General features: G+C 45.0%; 2 protein-coding genes across 3 annotated transcripts in view; one reads left to right on the top strand and one right to left on the bottom strand.

Moving 5' to 3' along the window:
• The window catches only part of LOC147121976 (transcriptional protein SWT1-like), a 130027-nt gene extending 115797 nt beyond the window's left edge, over nt 1-14230 (bottom strand). The window contains 3 exon segments of the mRNA XM_085978111.1: nt 1530-1631; nt 5799-5902; nt 14099-14230. Coding sequence (XP_085834237.1) covers nt 1530-1631; nt 5799-5888 — 192 coding nt within the window. The 5' untranslated portion in view covers nt 5889-5902; nt 14099-14230.
• A 29-nt stretch (nt 14231-14259) lies between these two features.
• trmt1l (tRNA methyltransferase 1-like) overlaps nt 14260-26565 on the top strand; it is a 135792-nt gene continuing 123486 nt past the window's right edge. For both annotated transcript variants that reach the window (XM_085982577.1, XM_085982576.1), the window contains exons 1-4: nt 14260-14438; nt 18596-18763; nt 19137-19199; nt 21003-21116. In XM_085982577.1, the coding sequence (XP_085838703.1) occupies nt 14378-14438; nt 18596-18763; nt 19137-19199; nt 21003-21116 (406 nt within the window). In that variant the 5' untranslated portion in view covers nt 14260-14377. The remainder of the gene's footprint in view (nt 14439-18595; nt 18764-19136; nt 19200-21002; nt 21117-26565) is intronic.

Below are 26565 nucleotides of genomic sequence, written 5' to 3'. Positions count from 1 at the left end.
TGATTGGCATCCCATCCACCACCTTAAACATTCACTCCCACCACCACCGGCGTACCGTGGCTGCAGTGTTTACCATCTACAAGACACACTGCAGCAACTCGCCAAGGCTTCTTCGGCAGCACCTCCCAAACCCGTGACCTCTACCACCTAGAAGGACAAGGGCAGCAGGCGCATGGGAACACCACCACCTCCAAGTCACACACCATCCTGACTTAGAAGTATATCGCCGATCCTTCATCATCGCTGGGTCAAAATCCTGGAACTCCCTCCCTAACAGCACTGTGGGAATAGCTTCACCACACGGACTGCAGTGGTTCAAGGCGGTGGCTCACCACCACCTTCTCAAGGGCAATTAGTGATGGGCAATAAATGCTGGTCTTGCCAGCGACGCCCACATCCCATAAACTAATTTTAAAAAAGGTGGGGGACTTACCCACTAAACACGGCAGAAAATATTTGGGCTGGGGCATTCAGGTGTAAGTGAATTTTTAACGCCGTGATAAGTCAGAATTACTGCCAAACAAGCTCTCTGGTCTTGAAAATTTAATTTTACAAATGTGGAGTCTCATTCCTTCAGAATTTAATTAGTGATGGAGATTTGAAATTAAAAAAAAAAACTTTTTCTGCCTGTCTCTTTTATCTCTCTCTCTTAATCCCATCTTTCTTCCCCAATCTTTATTTTGCTTTCTGTACATGAAGGTTCTTCAATCTGATTGGTTGAAGAGCCTCACTGTTGCACAGACGCCACAGATCCCCTGTAGAGGGCGCCACACTAGATCAGATGCCCGATGACAGCAAGTCTACACTCAATAGCCTGCCAAAACTTTGTGGGCAGCTGTCAGCGTAGTGAACGGGCAGTATTGTTCCTTCACTGCTGACTGCAAAATACGGATCATTATATAAACTATCGGCTGTTATTATCACCACCTTCTCAAGGGCAACTAGGGATGGGCAATAAATGATGGCCTTGCCAGCAACACCCACATCCCATGAATTAATTTTTTAAAAATCTGTTGTTACTGTTCAAATGATGTTCAAAAATTCCTCACGTTTCACTTTTACTGTTTAAGCATCATCTGAATCTCTTGACTACATTAAATTTTGCAACACATTCCAACCCAACTATTTTATGCTGGCAACAGTAGGTGTTATAACTAATATAATACCCAACTTCAAATGATCAAGGAGGACATGAAACAAAAGAAACAGCACTTTCACAAAAGTTATTATTCACTATATCTAAAAAAAATTAAAAGGGAATTTTATTTAATATAATTTAGAATAAATTAAGCTATTTGAACCATTAAGCAGACTTTTTCGTGCTCTACTTCTTGGAACTGTTATAACATTTTTCTTATTGTTATTGCTCTTCAGTTACAATACATTTATACATTGTTTTCTTGGCACACAGTCTAATGGCCTAATGTACATAAATGAATGGCAGGTTAAGAGCCTTACAGAGTGGCTCAGTAAGCTGTCCTATGGACTGATTCTGTTGAGTGTTAATGGTATTTGCATGCAAAACTTACCAGTTTTCTTCTTTTTCCTATTCGAGGCGATAATGAAGATTGCCATGGTAATAGGCTTCCTCCACTGCAGTGTGGCATCTGCTCAGTCTTGTTTTTTTCTTCCTAACAATTTATTTAAAAAAAACACAACTGTTGAGTACAATAAACGTGGATTATTTCAAGAATGATAAGGCCTAATAACTAACAGTAGAGCAGTAAACATTACACCCAGAAAGATCTGATTATAGATTTCAGGCTCAACTGACCATCAAACTACGTTACCATCATCAGATCACATACATTACTTCATGGTTAGGCTGCTAGATGGGGCACTGCACAGAAGTGGTTCCCCTCTCTTTGGGAAGAAAAATTGATTACTTCACCTGCTTTGGAGTAAAATACTCCTTGATCAGAACAGTACTGGTGCTCATGGAAAGTATTCCAGCTTCCAACTGAACAGGGAAGTTGGAGAACGAGGGAATTAAAATATATTGGATCTGGACTGAAGGCGACGGAGGTTGAACAGTTTCCCGTTTGTTCTGTAAATTAGCTCCACTCCAGTGGGGAGCTTACTGAGGGTGAGATGGAGCATTGCAGCAAGGAAGATCGAGAAGAGCGTTGGTGCGATGACAGAGCCTTGTTTGACCCCGGTTCGTACGTGAATTGGGTCTGTGGTGGAACCGTTGGTCAGGATCACGGCTTGCATGTCGTCGTAAACTTAATGCACAGTCCATCATAACCAAAATGACAACTTGTTACTCCAGAAATATGATTCTGCACAGTCCAGACTTTTAATAACAAACATTTCCCACACTCAGTTGGCAACACTGGTGAATTTGGAATTAACTTCATGACAGCAGCGACAATATTAGCATAATAAATTTCCAGCTAAACGCAAAGTTCCATTCTTTAATTTGAAAGTGCCTAAACTTTGTTATTACTGTACAGCAAATAAACTGGGATGGATACTCTTAATACGCAATGGGAGTGATGTTTCATTCATGAATCCATTTGAATGTCACCATGCATCAATAATATAAAACACACTAACATTTGACGTCAGCACTGACATCTGATTTTGGAACAATCTGCTCCCCCAATACACATGAAATTGAAAAGTGTATTTTCTATTGATACAATCTCCACTGTTTATAGTGGGCACGTCCGTGCGAATGTGATCTGCCCGCTATACGAGTTGGCCAGTGTATCGGGTTGGATCAATTTCAAGCAGATTTTTGACATCTTCAGTAATTAAAACTAAACTCATTATTTAAATACTATCAGCTCTGGAAGTGAGGTCAGATCTCCATCCCCTTCTCTCTTTCTCACAGAGGTGATTCTCCGAAGTAGCGGTCAGGAAGTGGCCTCCTGCAGGGAGTCTTTGCACCTTCTCTCCCACTCCCAGTCAGAATTTGCTGTTGCATTTCTGGGCTTCTATATTTTTAATATTTCTTATAATTATATTTGTGGACAATATTCCTGGCTACAGACAAGCTATGTGAGGTGGATGTTTTTCACCTTATTCAGCTATTGAAAGTTGAACGGGGCCGAAGTACGCAGCAGTCTGGTCAGTTTCACCACTACAGCAGGTACTATAAATGCAGCGTTTCAGCAGCTTTGCCACTTGAGGCTGCCTGAAAGGACTTAATGACAAGTAAAGGCAGGAAGGATCTTCCCCTTTGAAACAGTGTTGATTGCCATTTGCTAGGTTAATCCTTAAATTAGTCCCTAATGATGAATTGTTATTTTACCAGTTTGTGATACAAGACTAATAGAGCCATAGTTACCAAGGTTAATTTTGGCACCGTTTTGAAAATAGTTATCATGTTGGCTTGTTTCTAATCTGATGGGAGTTACCCTGTACTCATTGACTCCTTTTGCACCATAGAATTTTTATCCCTCACCTCAATTTGATATTTCAGGCACGCGCTGTCCATCCCTGGGGACTTATTGTTTGAGCTTGTCTAGTTATTTCAAAGTTTATTTTTAGGGCCCCCTACGATGGAGTGGCATGTTACTACAGTAGTGTCTTCTCTAGTGAATACTTCCAGGAATTAATCATGTTAATTCTGTTTTGCTCCTCCTTAGTTTCAAACCGGTTTTCATCCTTAAAGGATCTAATTTCTTCTTTGATAACCCGCTAGCTTTTTCTTGCTGTTGCATTTAGCATCTGCATCTAAACTTGTTTCTTGTTTCCTCTTTGTCCCTCTGATCATCTTTTTGAAAGCTCCTGCAGTCTCCCTACAGGCTTTGTAGAGTTGTGTGTTATTTTCATCACTTGATCTGGTCTTCCTTTACTATCCTAGATGCTCAGTACTATATATTTAAAGCTATTCCATTTGTCCTTAAGTCATGTTTTATTTCCTAAGTTACTCTGTTCAAGCTCTTCCTTCATTCCCTTGAAGGTGGCCCTTTTAAAGTTACATATCTGACTATTGGTTTACAGTATTTGTTTATATCAGTTCAAACTAAATTTGATCATGTTGTCACCACTTCTTCCATTCGTAGCATGGGATCTGGGTCACTTGCCAGTACCTAATTAAGATGTGAATTGCCTCTTGTGGGTCCCCAACAGAAGGGTCAGAAAGTAGTCATGGATTCTGTTTACTAATTCAGATTCTAAGTTAAAATTGCCCACTGATGTTATCTTTTTGCTTGCATATACTTTTTTAAAAATCTGTTTAACAAACAGATCCTCCTTTTTGTTTTAACTTGATGTCTTATAGCAAAATCATAAGAGTTTTCTTTGCTCTTTTTGCACTACACATTTCACAAAGAATGTTCAGGACAGGTAAAGTCCACTGCTATCCATCTGGCTGGTCCCAGTACTTTCAGCTACAGTAGTTCACTGGGGAAAATTATTCTGTAGCATTGGTTCTACTTCCTTTACCTGCCAGGTGTCCTTGAGATAGAGATACACCACCTCCTCTCCCGTCCAATCTATATTTCCTACACATCTAAACTCTTGTATCTTTTACTCGTGTCCATCATAGTTCCCAACTTCTTTCATTAGCCTCTGTAACCTGCACAGCTCTAAACAAGTCACCATTCCATGGATACTGCCTTTATGACATACACGCACCATTCAGTGAGTATTGTCATTGTGACACCACCTCCAACCGACATCCAGATCCACCAAGTCACCAATGGCACTCCAGTTTAAACAGCCAATCTCAATAGAGACTCACATTTATTCAGTTAATATCTAGACTACAGAAACTTTATACTGTGAATAAAATAATCTATTTGAAGGCAGGCTTTCATTTGAGGTTTTAGCACTTGCCCAAATAATCACTGTAGTTTTAAAAATCCTGGCAGATACAAGCGTTCTTTGATGCTTTTATCTACTTAAGGCCATTTGCCTATATAACTGTCGATGCATTTCAAAGCGAATTCATTTTTCATCCACGCCAATTTTCATGTGCACACACTGAAACCAGATAATTTACTCACAGCTTGTATTGTTTGTATAGTATTTCTTGCCATATTAAAAAAATAATTTGCATTAACTTTAGAATAAGTGAATCTCCGGAATGCAGATTAGATATTATTATATTGTGTGCAGTGAAGACTACTCATTCATGGACAAATCTATTTACATTTACAGTATTAGACAGAAAAGGTCAGTCAGGCCCGATTGCAGCACAGTATCTGCTGACACCTGTACTGCTATCCAAACACAAATCAGTGCAGAGTTTAGGAGATTCAATTTTCAGATTATGGTATCACAGTTCTGAATACAAGTACCTTCTGAAAGTTTACAGAATATACAGGAAACTTTCGATTAACCGGCCCCAAAATAACCGGAACGCTCTATCCACCTGCAAAATTCAGGAGTCGGTTCAGATAACTTTTTAAAATTGATTTGTTGCTGTGCAAGGGTGTAGCTGAAGCTGTTGCTGAGCTACAGAGACGCTTGCAACTTGTGCCGATTGTTTTGAAGCTGTACAGGGTTTGTTGCTTTATACGGAGCTCTGACCTCCGTATCTTTTACTATAGCGTTCGGTTATCCGGAATTGTTGATGAACCGGCAACACATCGGTCCCATCCGTGCCGGATACCAGAAAGTTTCCTATACTAAGCATAGGGACCTCAGAAGATAACTTCCCCAAAATTATCCCCCACCCCAAAAAACAAACATGGACCTGTACCAAATCAACATGTTTAGGAAATAAACTTTTTGGATCTGCCTCATGGGTGTTGTGTGGCAGGCACTGAATGCTGGAAGATACCATGTTGAGATTTGTTCCAAAAAAAGGTCATTTGAAAGAAAAAACATATTGTCCTTACATCACAGTCAGGACTGCGCTGTTGTGACCTTGACTTCTTTGATTGAGATTTATCCTTCTCTCTCTTGTGCTTTGAATGTTTTTTTGACATCGCTATTTGTGGAGCTTAAAAGAGGGAAAAGAATTCTGAATTAATGTTAGAACATGAAAATGCTGTTAGAAAATCATGTCATATATTAAATGATGTATTTTCACTGTCCAATCAAGAATTGTATTTTATACATACATATGTAGTCAGATTATAGTTATCGTTTTTTACAAATACAGGAAGCTCTTTTTTATTCGACACCAACGGGACCGGCGTGGTGCCGGTTGATCAAAAAGTCCGGATTACAGAGAGGTATACTTACCAAGGTACGAGAGCCCCGTACACTGCCACAGGTGCAGGAGCCCCGGTTACACGGCCACAAATGCAGGAACCCCGGTTACACGGCCACAGGTCCAGGAACCCCGGCCACTAATGTGAAGTAAAACTTACCTGAACCTACTCCTGAATTTTGCCGGTTAAGAGATTTCCGGTTATTTAGGTGCCGGTAAAGAGTTTCCTATACTAGTGAATACCCACTTCTGTTTTTCTCTCTCTCTTCCTTTCCCACTCATCCTCCACTTCAGTATCTCCTGCTCATTCTTTTGCTTCTGTTTTTTTCTCTTTCTTGCTCAACTTTCACTTTTATTTCTCTCTTTTGCTCCCCCACCACTTGTTTCTTTTGCTTTTCCTTCACTTCTATTTCCTTACAAGCTTCTTTTATAGTCTGTACTCCTTTATTTCCTTTCTCTCAATTTTTTTCACGTATGCACTAGAAATCCAGGGAAAAATCATGAACATGCAGGCACAAAATATCGCGATCACACATACATGCCACTGAAGGGCAAAAAAAGCAGCAGTGAGCACTGTCAATAAATACATAAGCACATTTGGGTTGCCAATATGCTTAAATGTTCCCAGATCTCTAAAGGCATTGCTCAGTTAGAAACATAGAAGATAGGAGCAGGAGTAGGCCAGTCAGCCCCTCGAGCCTGCTCTGCCATTCAATGCGATCATGGCTGATCATCCAAATTCAGTACCCGGTCCCTGCTTTCTCCCCATATCCCTTGATCCATTTAGCCTTAAGAAATATATCCAACTCCTTCTTGAATATATTTAATGAATTGGCCTCTACTGCCTTCTGTGGTAGAGGATTCCACAGGTTCACCACTCTCTGGGTGAAGAAATTCCTCCTCATCTCTGTCCTAAATGGCTTACCCCTTATCTTTAGACTGTGACCCCTGGTTCTGGACTCCTCGACCATCAGGAACATCCTCCCTGCATCTAGTCTGTCTAGTCCTGTTAGAATTTTATAACTTTCAATGAGATCCCCTCTCATTCTTCTAAATTCCAGCAAGTACAAGCCCAATCGACCCAATCTCTCCTCATACGTCATTCCTGCCATCCCAGGTATCAGCCTGGTGAATCTTCACTGCACTCCTTCCATGGCAAGAACATCCTTCCTCAGATAAAGCGACCAAAACTGCACACAATACTCAAGATGTGGTCTCACCAAGGCCCTGTACAACTGCAGCAAGACATCCTTGTTCCTGTACTCAAACCCTCTCGCTGCGAAGGCCAACATACCATTTGCTTTCTTAACCGCCTGCTGTACCTGCATGCTTACCTTCAGCGACTGGTGCACAAGGATGCTCAGGTCTCGTTGCACTTCCCCTTCTCCCAATCTACTGCCATTCAGATAATAATTTGCCTTCCTGTTTTTGACACCAAAGTGGATAACCTCGCATTTATCCACGTTATACTGCATCTGCCATGCTTCTGCCCAATCACCCAACCTGTCCAAATCATACTGGAGTTTCTCGGCATCCTCCTCACAGCACACACGCCCACCCAGCTTTGTGTCGTCTGCAAACTTGGAGATATTACATCTAGTTCCCTTGTCCAGATCATTAATATATATTGTGAATAGCTGGGGTCCAAGGACCGATCCCTGCGGTACCCCACTAGTCACTGCCTGCCACTCGGAAAAAGAGCCGTTTATTCCAACTCTTTGCTTTCCGTCTGCCAACCAGTTCTCTACCCAAGTCAATACCTTGCCCCCAATCCCATGTACCTTAACTTTACACGCTAATCTCTTATGCGGGACCTTATCGAAAGCCTTTTGAAAGTCCAAATACACCACATCCACTGGTTCTCTCTTATCTATTTTACCAGTTACATCCTCAAAAAATTCCAGTAGATTAGTCAAGCACGATTTACCTTTTGTAAATCCATGTTGACTTTCTCCGATCTGGTCAGTTTTCCAAGTGCTCCGTTATTACATCTTTTATAATGGACTCTAGCATTTTCCCCACTACCGATGTCAGGCTTACCGGTCTGTAATTTCCCGTTTTCTCTCTACCACCTTTTTTGAACAGTGGGGTAACATTAGCTACCCGCCAATCCATGGGTACTGTTCCAGAGTCTATCGAATTTTGGAAGATGACCAGCAATGCATCTGCTATTTCTAGGGCCACTTCCTTAAGTACCCTAGGATGTAGATTATCAGGCCCTGAGGATTTATCGGCCTTTCTATCCCGTCAATTTCTCTAACACCATTTCCCTACAAATACTGATTTCTATCAGTTCCTCCCTTTAATTAGACCCTATGTTCCCCGACATCTCTGGGAGGTTATTTGTGTCCTCCTTTGTGAAGACAGAACCAAAGTATGTATTTAATTGGTCAGCCATTTCTTTGTTCCCCATTATAAATTCCCCTGATTCTGACTGCAAGGGACATATGCTTGACTTCACCAATCTTTTTCTCTTTACATACCTATAAAAGCTTTTACAGTCAGTTTTTATGTTCCCTGAAAGCTTACTCTCATATTCTATTTTCCCCCTCTTAATTAATCCCTTTGTCCTCTTTTGTTGAATCCTCAATCCTCAGGTTTACTGCTTTTTCTGGCCAATTTATATGTCCTCTCCTTGGATCTTATGCTATCCCTAATTTCCATTGTTAGCCACGGAGGAGGATATGCTGTTGGAGGATATGCTATTTTCTGCTCCGTAGTACACAATGTATTACCAAGACCATTAATTTACAAAGATTGTGTGTCAAAATATATTTATAATTAAAGTATTGATAGGAATTTTAATGATATTTTTGTGCTCAAATTCTATGATTAAGCACATATTTTACACCAACTATAAATCAATGGGCTTTGATTGTAATTAAAGGTTTATTTCAGGGTGTGTTAAAGCCCATTATACCAATAAAAATGGTACAGAGGATGCTCCAGATTGCAGGCAGGCAAGAGGTATGTTGTAGGAACTGTGTGTAGCAGTCATGGGAAGTGGGGAAAAGAACATAGAAACAGGAGTAGGCCATTTAGCCACTCGAGCCTGTTCCGCCATTCAATGAGATCATGGCTGATCTTTGACCTAACTCCATATACCCGCCTTTTCCCCCTATCCCTTAATACCTTTGGTTAACAAAAATCTATCAATCTCAGATTTAAAATTAACAATTGATCTAGCATCAATTGTCGTTTGCAGAAGAGTTTTCCAAACCTCTACCACCATTTGTAGAAGCATTTGCTAACTTCACTCCTGAAAGGCCTGTCTCTAATTTTTAGACTAGGCCCCCTAATCCTCAACTCCCCAACCAACGGAAATAGTTTCTCTCTATCTACCCTATCTGTTCCCCTTAATATCTTGAAAACTTTGATCAAATCACCCCTTAACCTCCTAATTTCCAGGGAATACAATCCTAGTTTATGTGGTCTCTCCTCATAATTTAACCCCTGGAGTCCGGGTATCATTCTGGTAAATCTACGCTGCACTCCCTCCAAGGCCAATACATCCTTCCTAAGGTGTGGTGCCCAGAACTGCTCACAGTACTCCAGGTGTGGTCTAACCAGGGTTTTGTACAGCTGCAGCATAACTTCTACCCCCTTGTATTCTAGTCCTCTGGATATAAAGGCCAGCATTCCATTAGCCTTTTTGATTGTTTTCTGTACCTGTCTGTGACATTTTAATGATCTATGTACATGGACCCCCAAGTCTCTGGACCGCCACTATTTCCAGATTTTCACCATTTAGAAAGTACTCTGTTTTAACCTTTTTTGGTCCAAAGTGGATGACCTCACATTTGCCTAAATTGAAATCCATTTGCCAGTTTTGCCCATTCGCTTTTTGTAGCTCTTACTATCTGTTTTGTCACCTTTTGTTGTTCTTTGTATCTCTCCCAGTTGCCAGGATCTGAGCTAGTTTTTATATTTTTGTATGCTTTTTCTTTTAGTTTTATGTGTTATCTCTTACCTCTTTAGTCATCCATGACTGGGTTTTTTTGGCAAGTGGAGCTCTTGCCCTTTAGGGGTATCTTCTTCTCTTCTTAAGCAGTCCCTCGGAACCGAGGATGACTTGCTTCCATATTAAAAATGAGTTCTCAGGTGACTGATGAGTCCAATGCAGAGACCTACAGTCTCTGTCACAGGTGGGGCAGACGGTGGTTGAAGGGGCGGGTGGGTGGGGCACTTGGGTTGACGTGCGCTCCTTGTGCTGCCTGCGCTTGGCTTCCGCTTGCTCCCGGCGAAGAGACTCGAGGTGTTCGGCGCCTTCCCAGATGCTTCTTCTCCACTTTGTGCGGTCTTGGGCCAGAGATTCCCAGGTGTCGATGGGGATGTTACACTTTTTCAAGGAGGCTTTGAGGGTGTCCTTGAAGCGTTTCCTCTGCCCACCTGGGGCTCTCTTGCCGTGCCGGAGCTCCGAGTAGAGCGCTTGTTTTGGGAGTCTCGTATCGGGCATGCGGACAATGTGGCCCGTCCATCGGAGCTGATTGAGCATGGTCAAAGCTTCGATGCTGGGGATGTTGGCCTCAGCAAGAACACGGACGTTGGTGCGCCTATCCTGCCAATGGATTTGCAGGATCTTGCGGAGACAGCGTTGGTGGTACCTCTCCAGTGCTTTGAGGTGCCTGCTGTACATGGTCCGTGTCTCTGAGGCATACAGGAGGATCACTGCTGCTCTGTAGACCATGAGCTTAGTATTGGGTTTGAGGTCCTGGTCTTCAAACACTCTCTTCCTCAGGTGACCGAAGGCTGCACTGGCACACTGAAGGCGGTGTTGGACTTCATTGTCGACGTCTGCCCTTGTTGACAGTAGACTCCCGAGGTATGGAAAGTGGTCCACGTTGTCCAAGGCCTTGTCGTGGATTTTGATAATCGGGGTGCAGTACTGTGTGGTGGGGGCAGGTTGATAGAGGACCTTTGTCTTACGGATGTTTAGTGTAAGGCCCATGCTCTCGTACGCTTCAGTGAAGGTGTTGACGATGGTTTGGAGTTCGATCTCCGAGTGAGTGCAGACGCAAGTGTCGTCTGCATACTGTAATTCGATGACAGAGAATGGGACGACCTTGGATCTGGACTGGAGGCGACGGAGGTTGAACAGTTTCCTGTTTGTTCTGTAAATTAGCTCCACTCTAGTGGGGAGCTTACTGAGGGTGAGATGGAGCATTGCAGCAAGGAAGATCGAGAAGAGCGTTGGGGTATAAACTGGTTCTGTATCACATTAAATTCTTTTTTGAACATCTCTCACCGATCTTCTGTCGTTTTACCCATTAACAGATTTGCCCAGTTTACTGCGGACAGTCTCTGTCTCATCCCGTTGAAGTCGGCCTTACCTGAATCTAGAATCCTAGTAGTTGTTTCGCATTTCTCCCTTTCAAACACTACGTTGAACTCGATCATATTATGATCGCTATTAGATAAATGTTCACGCACCGTTAGGCTGTTAACTAAATCTGGCTCATTACTAAATCTAATATGGCATGACCCCTGGTTAGTTCTGGGACATATTGTTGCAGAAAACTATCCTGAACACACTAAAGAAATTCACTACATTTCTGACATGAGCTAGTCTGCTTATCCCAAACTATATGCAAGTTAAAATCCCCCATTAAAACCACTCTGCCTTTACTACATCTAATCTCTGCAGTTATACATTCGACCACTTCACAGCTGCTACCGGGGGTCTATACACAACTCCCACTACAGTCTTAAATCCTTTGCTATTTCTTAACTCCACCCATAAAGTCTCCACTGCCTACTTACCTCTTGTTATATCCTCTCTTATCATTGAAGTGATTTTATCCTTAATCACTAAGGCTACTCCTCCCCCTCTACCATTTTGCCCATCTTTCCTGTAGACCTTATAACCTGGTATATTTAGTTCCCAGTCCTCACCATCTTGCAGCCGTATCTCAGTAATGGCTACCATGTCATACTGTCCAAGTTGAATTTGCACCTACAATTCATTCAATTTGAATTTGCACCTGCAATTCATTCAATTGCATGAAAGGGGGCATATAGACTGATAGTTTTGGGAGAGTGGAGCTTCACAAACAACAGTTAGCTTCTAACTGAATTCTGTATTTGCAGCAATTAGATTTTGTGGCCTTAAAGACAGCTGTAATGGGTTGTGCTTATTTTTAAAGATTGAGATATAGCAAATTGGGTGGCAATTTGAAACCAAAATGACTTAAGTTTTGCTAAATATGTATGTAATTCTACAGACTTGACACTTTCTGTAATTCCCACACACAATCACAAAGAGCATTATTAAGTAACATTTGTATAGCACCTTTAATATAGAAAAGCGTTGCAAGGCATTTCAGAGACGTGAAGAAGAAAAAAGCGATGCGGAGAAGGAGCCAAAGAAGGAAAGATTAGGAGGGCTGACCAAATGCTTAGTCAAAGAGGTGGGTTTTAAGGAAAGTCTTAAAGGGGGAGACGGAGATGAAGAGGCAAATTGGTTTAGGGAGGGAACTGAAGAGCGTGGGACCGATGCAGCTGAAGGCACAGCCACCAACACTGGGGTGAAGGGGAGCCCACAATAGGCCCTAGTCAGAGGTATGGAGAGTTCGGGGGCAGGAGGGAAGAGAGTGGTTGCAGGACTGGAATAGATTAGAGAGAGATAGGGAGCAGGGAGGCCATGGAGGGATATAAACACAAGAACAAAAATGTTAAATTTGAGATATTGGGGAAACCAGGAGCCATTGTAGATCAGTGAGGACAGGGTGATATGCAAGGAGTGGAGGATAGGAGGCTGGCCAGGCAAGTTTGGAGGTGGCAAAGGTATAGATAGATGAAGGTTTCAGGAACGGATGAGCTGAGATAGGTGTTTTTTTGTAATGGAGTTAATATGAGGTCAGAAACTCAGCTTGGGTTCAATCAGGATGCTGGTGTTGTGAACAGTCTGGTTCAGCCAAAGACAATGGCTAAGATAGGGAATGGAGTGTGTGGCAAGAATCCAGAATGTGCAGTGGGGGCCTAAGACAACCGCTTTTGTCTTCGCATTGTTTAGCTGGAGGAGATTACAGCTTATCCAAGACTAGATATTGGACAAGCAATCTCACAGGACAAAGGCAGTGAAGGTATCGTGAGGAAATGGAGGGGTAGAGCTAGGTGTCATCAGTGGACCTGACCTCTTATCTGCCAGTGACGGCACCAGGGGCAACATGTAGGTGCAACAGGAGATCTAGCATGGATGCTTGGGTGACTCTGGAGCAGATGGTGCTCAACAGTTCTTAACTATAGAAAAACACTTCTATGAAAGAATCGTACCCGGAGATGTATTCTGCCTTTACATTGATATTTTTAAAATTTATATATATATTTTCCCAACCACATCTCCTGTTTATATAAACATTTAAAAATTGAGGACGTGGGCAGCAACTTAAATGAATTGTAAAAAAAGCAAAATAGTGTAGCTGCCGGAAACGTTAACTCTGTTTCTCTCTCCACGGATGCTGCCTGGCCTGCTGAGTATTTCCAGCATTTTCTGTTATTTCAGATTTCCAGCATCCGCAGTATTTTGCTATTGTATTAGTTGCCGGAAATCATCAGACATATAAAACAAGAAAACGCTGGAAACAGCAGGCCAGGCGACATCTGTCGAGAGAACACGCGTACACGTTTCGGGTGTGTGTGTGTGTTGTCCCGACTGATGCTGCCTGGCCTGCTGAGTGTTTTCCAGCATTTTCTGCTTGAAATCAACTGCAAGTAGGTTGAAGCATCCAGGAGATGCCGAGGAGCCCTCCCCCGGGCACCTTGTTGAACCCGGGGTTGACATTGCACGGGATGCCAGAATTCCCTCCACGCACCCGGCGCCACTCTGGAGTTGTGCGCATGCCCAGTCTTCTCCCCCTCGGCACGGAGACGCCACCAGGAGTAATCCAACACCACGGGACAGCAAGGCCTCCGCCAACTCAACAAACACAGAGCGACGCCAACTGCAGCTCCGGCTGAGAAACGATCACCGACATTTATACTCACTACAGAGATAGCAAACGGGGCGCGCGCACTTCGCCTTCTCAGTGTGACGATGCGGGGTGTTTTTGTTTAAAAAGAAAACTCCGCCGTTCTCAGGTGGTGCACTGTACAGCACCGTGAGGCATTCCGGGAGTTAGAGTCCCTCCGGGTACTTTCCGTCCCCCAGAATCGTCCGGACTACAATTCCCAGGGTGCACTGCAAGGGAGGCGCAGGCGCAGTACTGACCCTTCCTTCACCCCCCCCGCCCTACCTCCCGTTTATCGAACGTCACCGTTGGTAATATGGCGGAGATGCAGGCAGGGGAGCTGCACCAGGAGGACACTGCCTCAAGCAGGAATATAAGTGAGAGGCTCGAGGACTCATTTACCTGATTTTATACCTGGGTCTCGAGTTAATTTTTTTTGTTGGAGAGGGGAGTCGCAAATTTATTTCACAATGTTTGTATTTTCAGGTAGTTGTGATGGAGTTCGTTTGAGGGCCTGACCGCAGAGCTCCGTCTGAGGGCCTGATCCTGGTGACGGAGCCGAGAGGCAGGTGTGGAGGTAGCTCTCCATCAGAGCTCATAGAGAGGGAGTCCAGCTAGGAGGAATGTAAGATGGGCATTAGTGCAAATCAGCCAATGCCTCTCATTAAACTCATGCATATATTTTTATGCTCCAAAATTTTAGACTTTTACGAGATGACAAATTTTAATGGCCTTTTTGAAATTTTAAAATAGTTGATCTTCTGTTCCATTACTCAGTGGCATTTTTTTTTTTACAGCATTATACTTCTGTAACTCCTTGGGGGTGAAATGGATTTGGGCGGGGACGCAAAACAGGCTCAATTGCTTTTGCCGCCTGTATTAGGACAAGCCCGATCAGTTCTATTGAAGTCGATGGAACTGAATATTGGGCGGGTTGTACAACGGGTGACAGATGCGGTTCCGCCTATTTTGTATCCTAAGTCTAATTTCAGCCCGCCCTTCATCTGCTTGTCTTCCACTTTTTCTGTCTCTGCTTCCTCTTTGTTATGTGCAGCTTTTCCCTTTGTGTAAGTCTCTCTCCTGTATATCTGTTTGGATGCTTCTTATACTGTCTGTATGCCTTTTACATTTTTTTGTAGGTCTCCCACTCTAAACTTTTTTTTCAGTATGTCTCTTATTTATGTAAGTCTTGCACTCCTTTTGCTCTCACTTGTCAAGGAGATCTGGAAATAGATTTGGGTTTCCAAACATCTGATGACCATCAAAATTATCACACCACTCTAGCAGGTAGAGGAGCGTGACTGAATTTGAGCTCTGAGCAAATGGGGATAGTGGTGTTACGGTGGCATGAAGCAGGGAAGTGGAGTTTGGTAACAGAATGCGAAGCTTCTATATTTGTGCCACGGGCATGACCTGCGTGTACCTCTCTCCCATATTTATGCTTGAGCAGTGCAACCAGTTTTGGTGTACACCAGCTGGGACTTTGAACCCAGCATTCAATATATGTGCAGGCTGGCTGTAACTGGCCATTTAACCAGCTTCTCGAAATTGTTGATGGAAGTGAAGGTGGATGGGGCAGGGAAGACGGGTTTAAGGACACACTTGGTAGTGGCGAAAAGAAGCAAAGATAACTGGCTTCTTTTTGCCACTTCCAAGTGTGTCCTTAAACCCGTCTTCCCTGCCCCATCCACCTTCACTTCCATCAACAATTTTGAGAAGCTGGTCAATTTCTTTATCACTAAGATTGAGCTGGATGTCAACTCGCCCACTCCCCACCGCCCACTCCCCACCCCCCCCCTCGCCCCCTCCCTCCCCCCTCATCCCCCCTCACCAAAAAAAACCCCAAACTCTGCCCTTGCAAACTACCGCCCATCTCCAACCTTCCTTTCCTCTCAAGCCCTAGGATGTCATGTTGCCTTCCAAATTTGTGCCCATCTTTCCTGTAACACCATGTTTGAATATCTCCAATCGGATTTCTGCCCCTACCACAGGCCTTAATCAAAATCACAAATGATATCCTCTATGACTGTAACTATGTTGCATTTCTTTCCTCAACCTCTCTTCAGCCTTTCCACACTATCCTCCTCCAATACCTCTCCATGTCCAGCCCAATGGGACTACCTTTGCTTGGTTCTAATCTTAGCCATCCAATCGTAGCCAAAGCATCTCCAGCAATGGTCTCACTTCCCACCCCTGCATTATCACCTCGAGTCTCCCACGGGTCTAACCTTGGTCCACTCCTCTTCCTCATCTGCATGCTGTCCCCTGGCAATATCATCCAAAGACATGTGGAAAGCTTTGTAATGTATGCTGACGACACCATCTCTACCTCTTCACCTCTCACAACCTCTTCACTGCTTTGTTGTCAGTCTATATGAGCCGCAATTTCCTCCTGTTAAACATTGGGTAGACTAAAACCATGTGCTTGGCCCCTGCCACAAATTCCATACCCTTGCCACAGATTCCATCCCCCGGCCACTGTCATAGGTTGAACTAGACTATGCAACCTTGGCATCCTATGTGATCCTAAGGTAAGCTTCCAACCCCACATCCTCTCCATCACAAAGACACCTGGTTCCACCGCCACAATATCACCAGCGTTTCACCCTTGCCGCAGTCCATCATTCGTGCCTTTGTCACCTCCAGACTCAACTATTGCAATGTTCTCCCGGCTGGCCTCCCATCCTAAATCCTCTGTAATCTTCAGCTCATCCAAAAAAAATTGCTGCCTGTACCAAGTCCTGCTCATCCATTACTCCGGTCCTTGCTAACCTACAATGTCTCCCAGGCCTCCAATGCATCCAATTTAAAATTCTCATCCTCGTGCTTAAATTTATTTATGGTCTCATCCCAGCCTTCCCCACCCCCTCCCTCCCCCCTGACCCCCGAACTGTCTGTTCCTCCGATTCTGGCCTCTTGTAATTCCCCGCCTCCTTTTGCTGCACTATTTGCGGCCGTACCCTCAGCTGTCTAAGCCCCGTGCTCTGGAATTTCCTCTCAGGGCAACTCTGCCTCTTCTCCATCACTGACGAGCTTTTTGTCACCCCCTTCTAATAATTCTTTCTTAAACTCTGGACCCGTTTTTGTCTGATTACACCTCTGCGAAGTGCCTTGGAACTTTTTTTATATTAAAGGTGCTGTATAAATGCGAGTGTTATGATATTAGCAAGTGTGATGCCAAAAAACCCCATTCACTTGGCTATATGAATCTGAACCGGTCAATGAAAGAGCAATTGTGGACAGTCCAAAATACAGTGTTCAAGTTCCTGCCTTAAAATGTGTAAGGAATACAGAAATTACCATCATGCATGACCAATAAAGCAGTGTGGAAGACAGTCAGAGGAGCTCCGGTGATGTTGATTGAAGAATAAATATTGGCCAGGACACCGGGAATAACTCCCTGCTCTTCTTCGGAATAGTGCCATGAGATCTTTTCCGTCCATCTGAGAGGGCAGACGGGGCCTCGGTTTAACATCTCATCCGAAGATGGTACCTCCGACAGTGCAGCACTCCCTCAGCACTGCACTGGAGTGTTAGCCTAGGTTTTGTGCTCAAGTCTCTGGAGTAGGAGATGAGACAGTTGTACGGGGAGGGAGAGACATGCCCATTTTATGTTCACTTTTGTCTGTGACCAATGCCACGGAGATCAACTATTATTCGAATATTCTGCTATTGGATATTATATTATGGATTGTTTAGCAACAACCAAAGATAATAACCTATCATCGCATTTAAAAATACCTAATGTTATGAATCATTTTATAAACGGCCATTAGATCAGTTTTATAAATTATCTAAATACCAAATGCAGTCTACTGAAAATTCAATGTTGTTTTCTGGCCTAAAAGAGTTTGAATTATCCGGTAAGTTAAATGAAGGGAAGTAGACTGTAGATAAATGATTCCGATACTATAAATGCAAATCGTCTGGAAGAGTGGAGTAGACACAGGCCCAGGCCTGGGGTGCAAAGCAGAGTCCGTGGAGGGGAGGAGAGGAGGAGAGATTATGCGACCGGAACACTAGAGGCAAGTGGCTGAGGGGTGGGGGAGAGGAAGCTGTGGTTTAAGAGTCCCAAGTGGAAGAAAGGTGCCTATGGAGGTGGGAAAAAACCATGGCTTGAGAGCACTTGGGGTAGGAAAGTTTCTAGACTGACCAGAATGCATGAGTAGTTTGTGATTTAAAATGTAGAAAAAAGCACCCAACAGTATAAATCCAAACTTGGGTTGTCCAAAAAGAGCATTTTGAGCTCTAGAAAACTTGGGAATGTAGCTGGACTGGTGGGTATAGGTCTGTAGCAGTTGTGATGGTGACAACATTAATGTTTCTGTTGTAACCCTGCATCAGAGGTACAAAATATTAACACATTATCCTCTTTCAGAAGCTGCCATACTATGGATTTCTGGCATTTTCTGTTTTTGTTTTTTGTTCTGGGGAGGGGGAAGAGTGATTCTTTAACTGGCATTAGAAGAAGTGGATTAAAAAAAGTTTCAGAACTTTGCTGTCCTCCTGGTCAATCCTTTCTTATATATTTCAGCTTTCAATTTTGAGAATGACGATGTTGAGGATGTTGGAAGTGTCACTGTTGACTTGCACACTGAGGCCGATTCAACTCAACAAAACTTCAGTATAGCAACCACCGCTGATGCACAGCAGGAAACCTTTTCTGAAACAATGGATCTAACGACAACAACTGGAACAGTGGGTATGTTCAGAGGGAGAAAAGCAAAACCTCAAAAAAATGTTTACATCTACCAGCTTAGCCCAGTCCTCTTTTCTCCCCCCCCCCCCCCCCCCGGCGCTTCTCCCTATCCTGCTCCCCCCACCATGCGCTCTCTTCCCTTCTTCCTTGCGCTCATCCCTTCTCCCCCCTCCCCGCATTCCTTTCTCTCACTTCCCTGCCGCCCTTTGGTGGAAGCAATGGAAGAAGACGACTCGTATTTCTGTAACAAAGCTGTGCTTGCATGCATGCATTAGCTATTTTTACCATGTAATTTAAAATGGATATAATGTATAAGAGAAATTAAAAAAAAAAAAAAATTGTTTCCAGCACACTGAAATACATTTTTCCCCCTCAGAGAGACATATTTCAATCCAACAGTCTCTGACGGACCTGAAGAATCTTATAGATATTGAAGGAGGTGAGTGGTTGGCCAAACGTTCAAGAGCTGCGGAGAAAAAGTTTCATCTTTAGCAGTCCCAATACAGTACAGAGCAGAGATTTGCTGCTTAGAGTGCATATTGGGAAATGAAGAGCCTGCTCGATTTAAAAGCCCACCCACTGAAATCATTTTCCTGATTATCTGCAAAAAACAATAAACCTGAAAGCAGCGGGCCCTTTAAAACTATGGCACTGTGTGTCACTTGCAGCAAACTACTTTAGAAATCCATTACTCAGAAAGATGATGGGGTGTGTTATCAAAAGTTTTTTATAGACTATATAGGCCCTGCTCATTTGTTGGTTCTGCTGTTTTTCGCTCTCTCTCCACTTTTCTATATACTAAGAATAGGGGAGCAGGGAACAGTAACCCATTCCCTACCATCTGCCAAAGACATGAAGATGTATGAGAGCACTGGTTTCTTGTGTGACCGTTTCCTCCACTCTTCATCTCCCAATATGTGATTTGCCTTTGTTCAGAGGCTTTAGTAGTTGATTTGAGATCAGCAACTGGCTCATGCCAATTCAGAAGGGAAGCCTATGTCCTATCATTGTGGAGCATATTGCTATATACCTACCAATGCACTGTTATGAAGCTGGCTGATTCTGAATTTTTATTCAATATGTTAACTAAAATGGCAGTTATGCATTTGGTATATCAAGTCAAGCGCATCATTAGGGCAAGATGTTCAGTTTCTTTACAACTAAAAAGCATCGTTGTATTGAAACTAATCCTTACTCCTGTGATCAACTTGTAAACGTTAGTCTTCTATAGTCACTGGAAAGTTAAAATGCAGATCTAAGAGCTGCTTATTTAAATAAATTGCAGATTTTTTGGCGCCGTCTCACTTTTTCTAAGTAGTTTGCGTTAACTGCAGAAACGGTGAAGATAAGATTTCAAATTTGATTGCATACAAATAAACTTCTGTTGAAAGTGTAGCTAATCTGAGAAACAATTGGGGGAGCAAACATTTTATTGCAAAGCATCAAATTTACAGGGGATGCTTTTTCAATAACCAAAAAACAGTGTCTGCTTCCTCTTTCATTACCCTTAGGATAGATCATCAAAACGTGTGTGTGTGTGGGGGGGGGGGGGGGGGAGGAATGTTGAAAATTCAGCTATTGATCAAGTACATCAGTTTAATGTTCTTCCAAAATGGCTGAAATCCCTTTTTAAGAAAGATAATTTGTAGCATCACTTTGTTGTCAGAATAGCAGGTTGGACAGTGAGCAAGCTTCGAGGTAAAAAGCTGTTGTGTTAAATTCAGTTGAGGTTTGCCCTTTTAAAGGGACATTGTAGCCACTGAAAAGCATTTTGCCAAACTTCTATTATAACATTACAAATGATGATAATCATGACGCAGTAAGCTCCTTTGGATCTCCAATGGCACTTGCATGTAAAAGAAAATTGGAAGTGACCAGTAAAAATGTTATTGCAAAATTCATACTGCAGCAGATTTCAGGTGCAGGAATGCAGAATTTCCCCAGCAGCTGAGTGTTTTCAGGTAAGAGTGTTCCTGTACCTGAAAACTCAGATTGCAACAATACCTCTTTAATACATGAAAATCTAAGTGGGATTTTATTGCTTACTGTGTGGTTTCAAGTGTGTGGATATTTGTTTTTTGCAAGAGCTGCTATTGTGGTGAGTACTGCCGACATGGATGAAAATAATAGTGCAAGAATTTGGCATTAAAGTCAAATTTCATTGTTGCAGTCTCCATATTTTTACTTTTTGATTCTCTGTTGAGTAACCACTATTGACAGTATGTTTTGTATGTTTCCTCAGCTGGTAAGAAGACCTGTCCTTTGTGTCCAGAAGAAAAGTTCAAACCCAATTACAGTCACAAGCTGCGAAGGCATTTGCAACATCTGCATTGGAAAGTGTCTATAGAATTTGAAGGTAAATGTTTTTTTTGTACCTACATCACAGCAAACAAGACCTATTTATTTATCATGTATCGAGTTGACGAGGGGAGGAGTGTATCGTTCAAAAAGATGCAAATGCCAAAACAGCCATTGCTGACATGGTTTGAAGGAATATTTAGGCTGTATTATGGTATCAGGACTTCCCAGTAATAATGGTAATAGGCTTGAGGCTGCCTAACGTTATACTCTGTCAGACCAATTATAACATTTATACGTACTATAACAAGAAGGGAACTTTCCTTATAAACACTTCCAGACTGTCTCATAGGCATTTACAATTGAGATAAGAAAAAAAGTGAATAAATCTAATATTTTACTTCAATTTAACTATAGTATGGGTTATTTATTTTTAACTATCAGTTACTTTGGACTGTTTTATCTTCAAAATTGAATCACGAGCGATTGCTGCTTCAATTTTTGCGAGACTAGCTAACATTTTTCTGTCAAAACAAGTCACTAGATGAGTAATGCATTATTATATTGAATGTCAGAGAGCACCTTGAGACAGATTGCTGGAGTTGGAAGATCAGGAGCAATGTCATGTCATCATCTTCAAAATCCTGACTATCCTCACTAATTTCATAATAGACTCGCGACTTGGGTCGGTTGAAAGCTTGGGGTGATCAAAATGTCATCAACTGCGATCAGACTGAGGAACATCAGGGATCGGTCCTGCTTACTGAAGTCACTTCTAAACACTCTGCAGTTTAGGATCAGCTTCAATTTCTTCGAGCTTACCCGCACGACGAAAGCCATTCACCATCTTTCTCTGAGTTACGACATACCAACTTCTAGCAGCAAAATAATAGCATCCAGCAAACAGATCGAGAGTTTTGTCGTAGCTTCATAAGGAACTAGTCTTTTTCTAGGCAGAATAACCCTTGAAAAGCTTGATCATTTCAGCGTCCATCGACTGAAGCTTAGAAATGGTATTCTTTGGAACACAGACAAGTTCCACATTCGTTCAGCCTGAAATTTCAGGATGCACATGACAATTATCCAGAATGATTTACATGCACCTACCCTGAGGTTGAAGTTGTCTATTTAGAGATTGAATGTAGTCCTCAAAAATTGTAGAAGCCATCTAAGATCGCCGATTGAGATGATGAATTATTCCTCCAGGGAAGTGTTGACAATTTTTGAAGCAAGCACCTTGGCTGCTCACTTTTACTGATAAACAGAAGAGGAAGCTTCTGCGATCCGCCCATATTGGCACCCAGAGTCAAGCACTCGAAGCTCCCTTTCCCGCCAACGCACTTCCTGCCGCAAAAGATGTGACTTCCCCACCACCTCCTCCCAGGAGCTTCCAGAAAAGTGCCTCTTCATCGAGGTTGAACACATCATAAATAAGGCAAGCACTTTTGAACTAATGCAGGTAGAGTTGATGAAAGCCATTCATTTGTCATTTCTGGGGGTACTTCATGAGTTATGGCAAAAATGTTTTTCCATCACGTGATCCATCTGAAGTTGACTTTACAGAAATCGCAAAACCTGATTGATTTTTTTTTTTCCTGCAATTTTGACATCTTTGTTCCAATAAAATTTGTTCTGAATTCCGGGGAGAATTTTATCGGACGCCGTCTTGAGCCTTTCAAGAAATTCTGCTCCAATATCATCGTGTTTAGAACTCTGCAACTGTTACATGTCAATTCCAAAATCTCGACTTCAGACTGATTTCAAGACAGAATCTCATTATTTGTAGATTTTGCCGAAAAGCATCCAGTCAGGTCAATTTCTGGTCATTAAACCGAGAGAGAGAGAAAGAGCTACACACCGAGAGAGAGAGAGAGAGAGAGAGAGAGCTACACACCGACAGAGAGAGAGAGACAGAGAGAGCGAGCCACACAGCGACAGAGAGAGCGAGCCACACAGCGACAGAGAGAGCGAGCCACACAGCGACAGAGAGAGCGAGCCACACAGCGACAGAGAGAGCGAGCCACACAGCGACAGAGAGAGCGAGCCACACAGCGACAGAGAGAGCGAGCCACACAGCGACAGAGAGAGCGAGCCACACAGCGACGGAGAGAGAGCGAGCCACACAGCGACGGAGAGAGAGCGAGCCACACAGCGACGGAGAGAGAGCGAGCCACACAGCGACGGAGAGAGAGCGAGCCACACAGCGACGGAGAGAGAGCGAGCCACACAGCGACGGAGAGAGAGCGAGCCACACAGCGACGGAGAGAGAGCGAGCCACACAGCGACGGAGAGAGAGCGAGCCACACAGCGACGGAGAGAGAGCGAGCCACACAGCGACGGAGAGAGAGCGAGCCACACAGCGACGGAGAGAGAGCGAGCCACACAGCGACGGAGAGAGAGCGAGCCACACAGCGACGGAGAGAGAGCGAGCCACACAGCGACGGAGAGAGAGCGAGCCACACAGCGACGGAGAGAGAGCGAGCCACACAGCGACGGAGAGAGAGCGAGCCACACAGCGACGGAGAGAGAGCGAGCCACACAGCGACGGAGAGAGAGCGAGCCACACAGCGACGGAGAGAGAGCGAGCCACACAGCGACGGAGAGAGAGCGAGCCACACAGCGACGGAGAGAGAGCGAGCCACACAGCGACGGAGAGAGAGCGAGCCACACAGCGACGGAGAGAGAGCGAGCCACACAGCGACGGAGAGAGAGCGAGCCACACAGCGACGGAGAGAGAGCGAGCCACACAGCGACGGAGAGAGAGCGAGCCACACAGCGACGGAGAGAGAGCGAGCCACACAGCGACGGAGAGAGAGCGAGCCACACAGCGACGGAGAGAGAGCGAGCCACACAGCGACGGAGAGAGAGCGAGCCACACAGCGACGGAGAGAGAGCGAGCCACACAGCGACGGAGAGAGAGCGAGCCACACAGCGACGGAGAGAGAGCGAGCCACACAGCGACGGAGAGAGAGCGAGCCACACAGCGACGGAGAGAGAGCGAGCCACACAGCGACGGAGAGAGAGCGAGCCACACAGCGACGGAGAGAGAGCGAGCCACACAGCGACGGAGAGAGAGCGAGCCACACAGCGACGGAGAGAGAGCGAGCCACACAGCGACGGAGAGAGAGCGAGCCACACAGCGACGGAGAGAGAGCGAGCCACACAGCGACGGAGAGAGAGCGAGCCACACAGCGACGGAGAGAGAGCGAGCCACACAGCGACGGAGAGAGAGCGAGCCACACAGCGACGGAGAGAGAGCGAGCCACACAGCGACGGAGAGAGAGCGAGCCACACAGCGACGGAGAGAGAGCGAGCCACACAGCGACGGAGAGAGAGCGAGCCACACAGCGACGGAGAGAGAGCGAGCCACACAGCGACGGAGAGAGAGCGAGCCACACAGCGACGGAGAGAGAGCGAGCCACACAGCGACGGAGAGAGAGCGAGCCACACAGCGACGGAGAGAGAGCGAGCCACACAGCGACGGAGAGAGAGCGAGCCACACAGCGACGGAGAGAGAGCGAGCCACACAGCGACGGAGAGAGAGCGAGCCACACAGCGACGGAGAGAGAGCGAGCCACACAGCGACGGAGAGAGAGCGAGCCACACAGCGACGGAGAGAGAGCGAGCCACACAGCGACGGAGAGAGAGCGAGCCACACAGCGACGGAGAGAGAGCGAGCCACACAGCGACGGAGAGAGAGCGAGCCACACAGCGACGGAGAGAGAGCGAGCCACACAGCGACGGAGAGAGAGCGAGCCACACAGCGACGGAGAGAGAGCGAGCCACACAGCGACGGAGAGAGAGCGAGCCACACAGCGACGGAGAGAGAGCGAGCCACACAGCGACGGAGAGAGAGCGAGCCACACAGCGACGGAGAGAGAGCGAGCCACACAGCGACGGAGAGAGAGCGAGCCACACAGCGACGGAGAGAGAGCGAGCCACACAGCGACGGAGAGAGAGCGAGCCACACAGCGACGGAGAGAGAGCGAGCCACACAGCGACGGAGAGAGAGCGAGCCACACAGCGACGGAGAGAGAGCGAGCCACACAGCGACGGAGAGAGAGCGAGCCACACAGCGACGGAGAGAGAGCGAGCCACACAGCGACGGAGAGAGAGCGAGCCACACAGCGACGGAGAGAGAGCGAGCCACACAGCGACGGAGAGAGAGCGAGCCACACAGCGACGGAGAGAGAGCGAGCCACACAGCGACGGAGAGAGAGCGAGCCACACAGCGACGGAGAGAGAGCGAGCCACACAGCGACGGAGAGAGAGCGAGCCACACAGCGACGGAGAGAGAGCGAGCCACACAGCGACGGAGAGAGAGCGAGCCACACAGCGACGGAGAGAGAGCGAGCCACACAGCGACGGAGAGAGAGCGAGCCACACAGCGACGGAGAGAGAGCGAGCCACACAGCGACGGAGAGAGAGCGAGCCACACACCGACGGAGAGAGAGCGAGCCACACACCGACAGAGAGAGCTACATAAGAACATAAGCAGGAGTAGGCCATACGGCCCCTCGGGCCTGCTCCGCCATTCAATAGGATCATGGCTGATCCGAATCTAGACTCACGTCCACTTCCCTGCCCGCTCCCCGTAACCCCTAATTCCCTCATCTGCTAGGAAACTGTCTATCTCCGTTTTAAATTTATTTAATGTTGCAGCTTCCACAGTTCTCTGGGGTAGCAAATTCCATAGATTTACTACCCTCTGAGTGAAGAAGTTTCTCCTCATCTCAGTTTTGAAAGGGCAGCCCCTTATTCTAAGATTATGCCCCCTAGTTCTAGTCTCACCCATCAGTAGAAACATCCTCACCGCATCCACCCGATCAAGCCCCCTCACAATCTTATATGTTTCGATAAGATCGCCTCTCATTCTTCTGAACTCCAATGAATAGAGGCCCAACCTACTCAACCTTTCCTCATACGTCAACCCCCTCATCCCCGGAATCAACCGAGTGAACCTTCTCTGAACCGCCTCGAGAGCAAGTATATCTTTTCTTAAATATGGAAACCAAAACTGCACGCAGTATTCCAGGTGTGGCCTCACCAGTACCCTGTATAACTGCAGCAAGACTTCCCTGTTTTTATACTCCATCCCCCTTGCAATAAAAGCCAAGATTCCATTGGCCTTCCTGATCACCTGCATACTAACTTTTTGTGTTTCATGCAACAGGACCCACAGATCCCTTTGTACTGTAGCACTTTGCAGTTTCTCTCCATTTAGATAATAACTTGCTCTTGGATTTTTTTCTGCCAAAGTGCATAACCTCACACTTTCCAATATTATATTCCATCTGCCAAATCTCTGCCCACTCACTTAGCCTGTCTGTCCTTTTGCAGGTTTTTTATGTCCTCCTCACTCACTGCTTTCCCTCCCATCTTTGTATCGTCGGCAAACTTGGATATGTTGCACTCGGTCCCTTCCTCCAAATCGTTAATATAGATTGTAAAGAGTTGGGGTCCCAGCACTGACCCCTGCGGAACACCACTAGTTACTGATTGCCAGC

This window comes from Somniosus microcephalus, chromosome 3 (genome assembly GCF_052327205.1).
Source record: "Somniosus microcephalus isolate GS21.2 chromosome 3, FLI_Smic_1.0, whole genome shotgun sequence".
Taxonomy (NCBI): Eukaryota; Metazoa; Chordata; class Chondrichthyes; order Squaliformes; family Somniosidae; genus Somniosus; species Somniosus microcephalus.
This window is presented reverse-complemented; position numbering and strand designations above follow the sequence as displayed.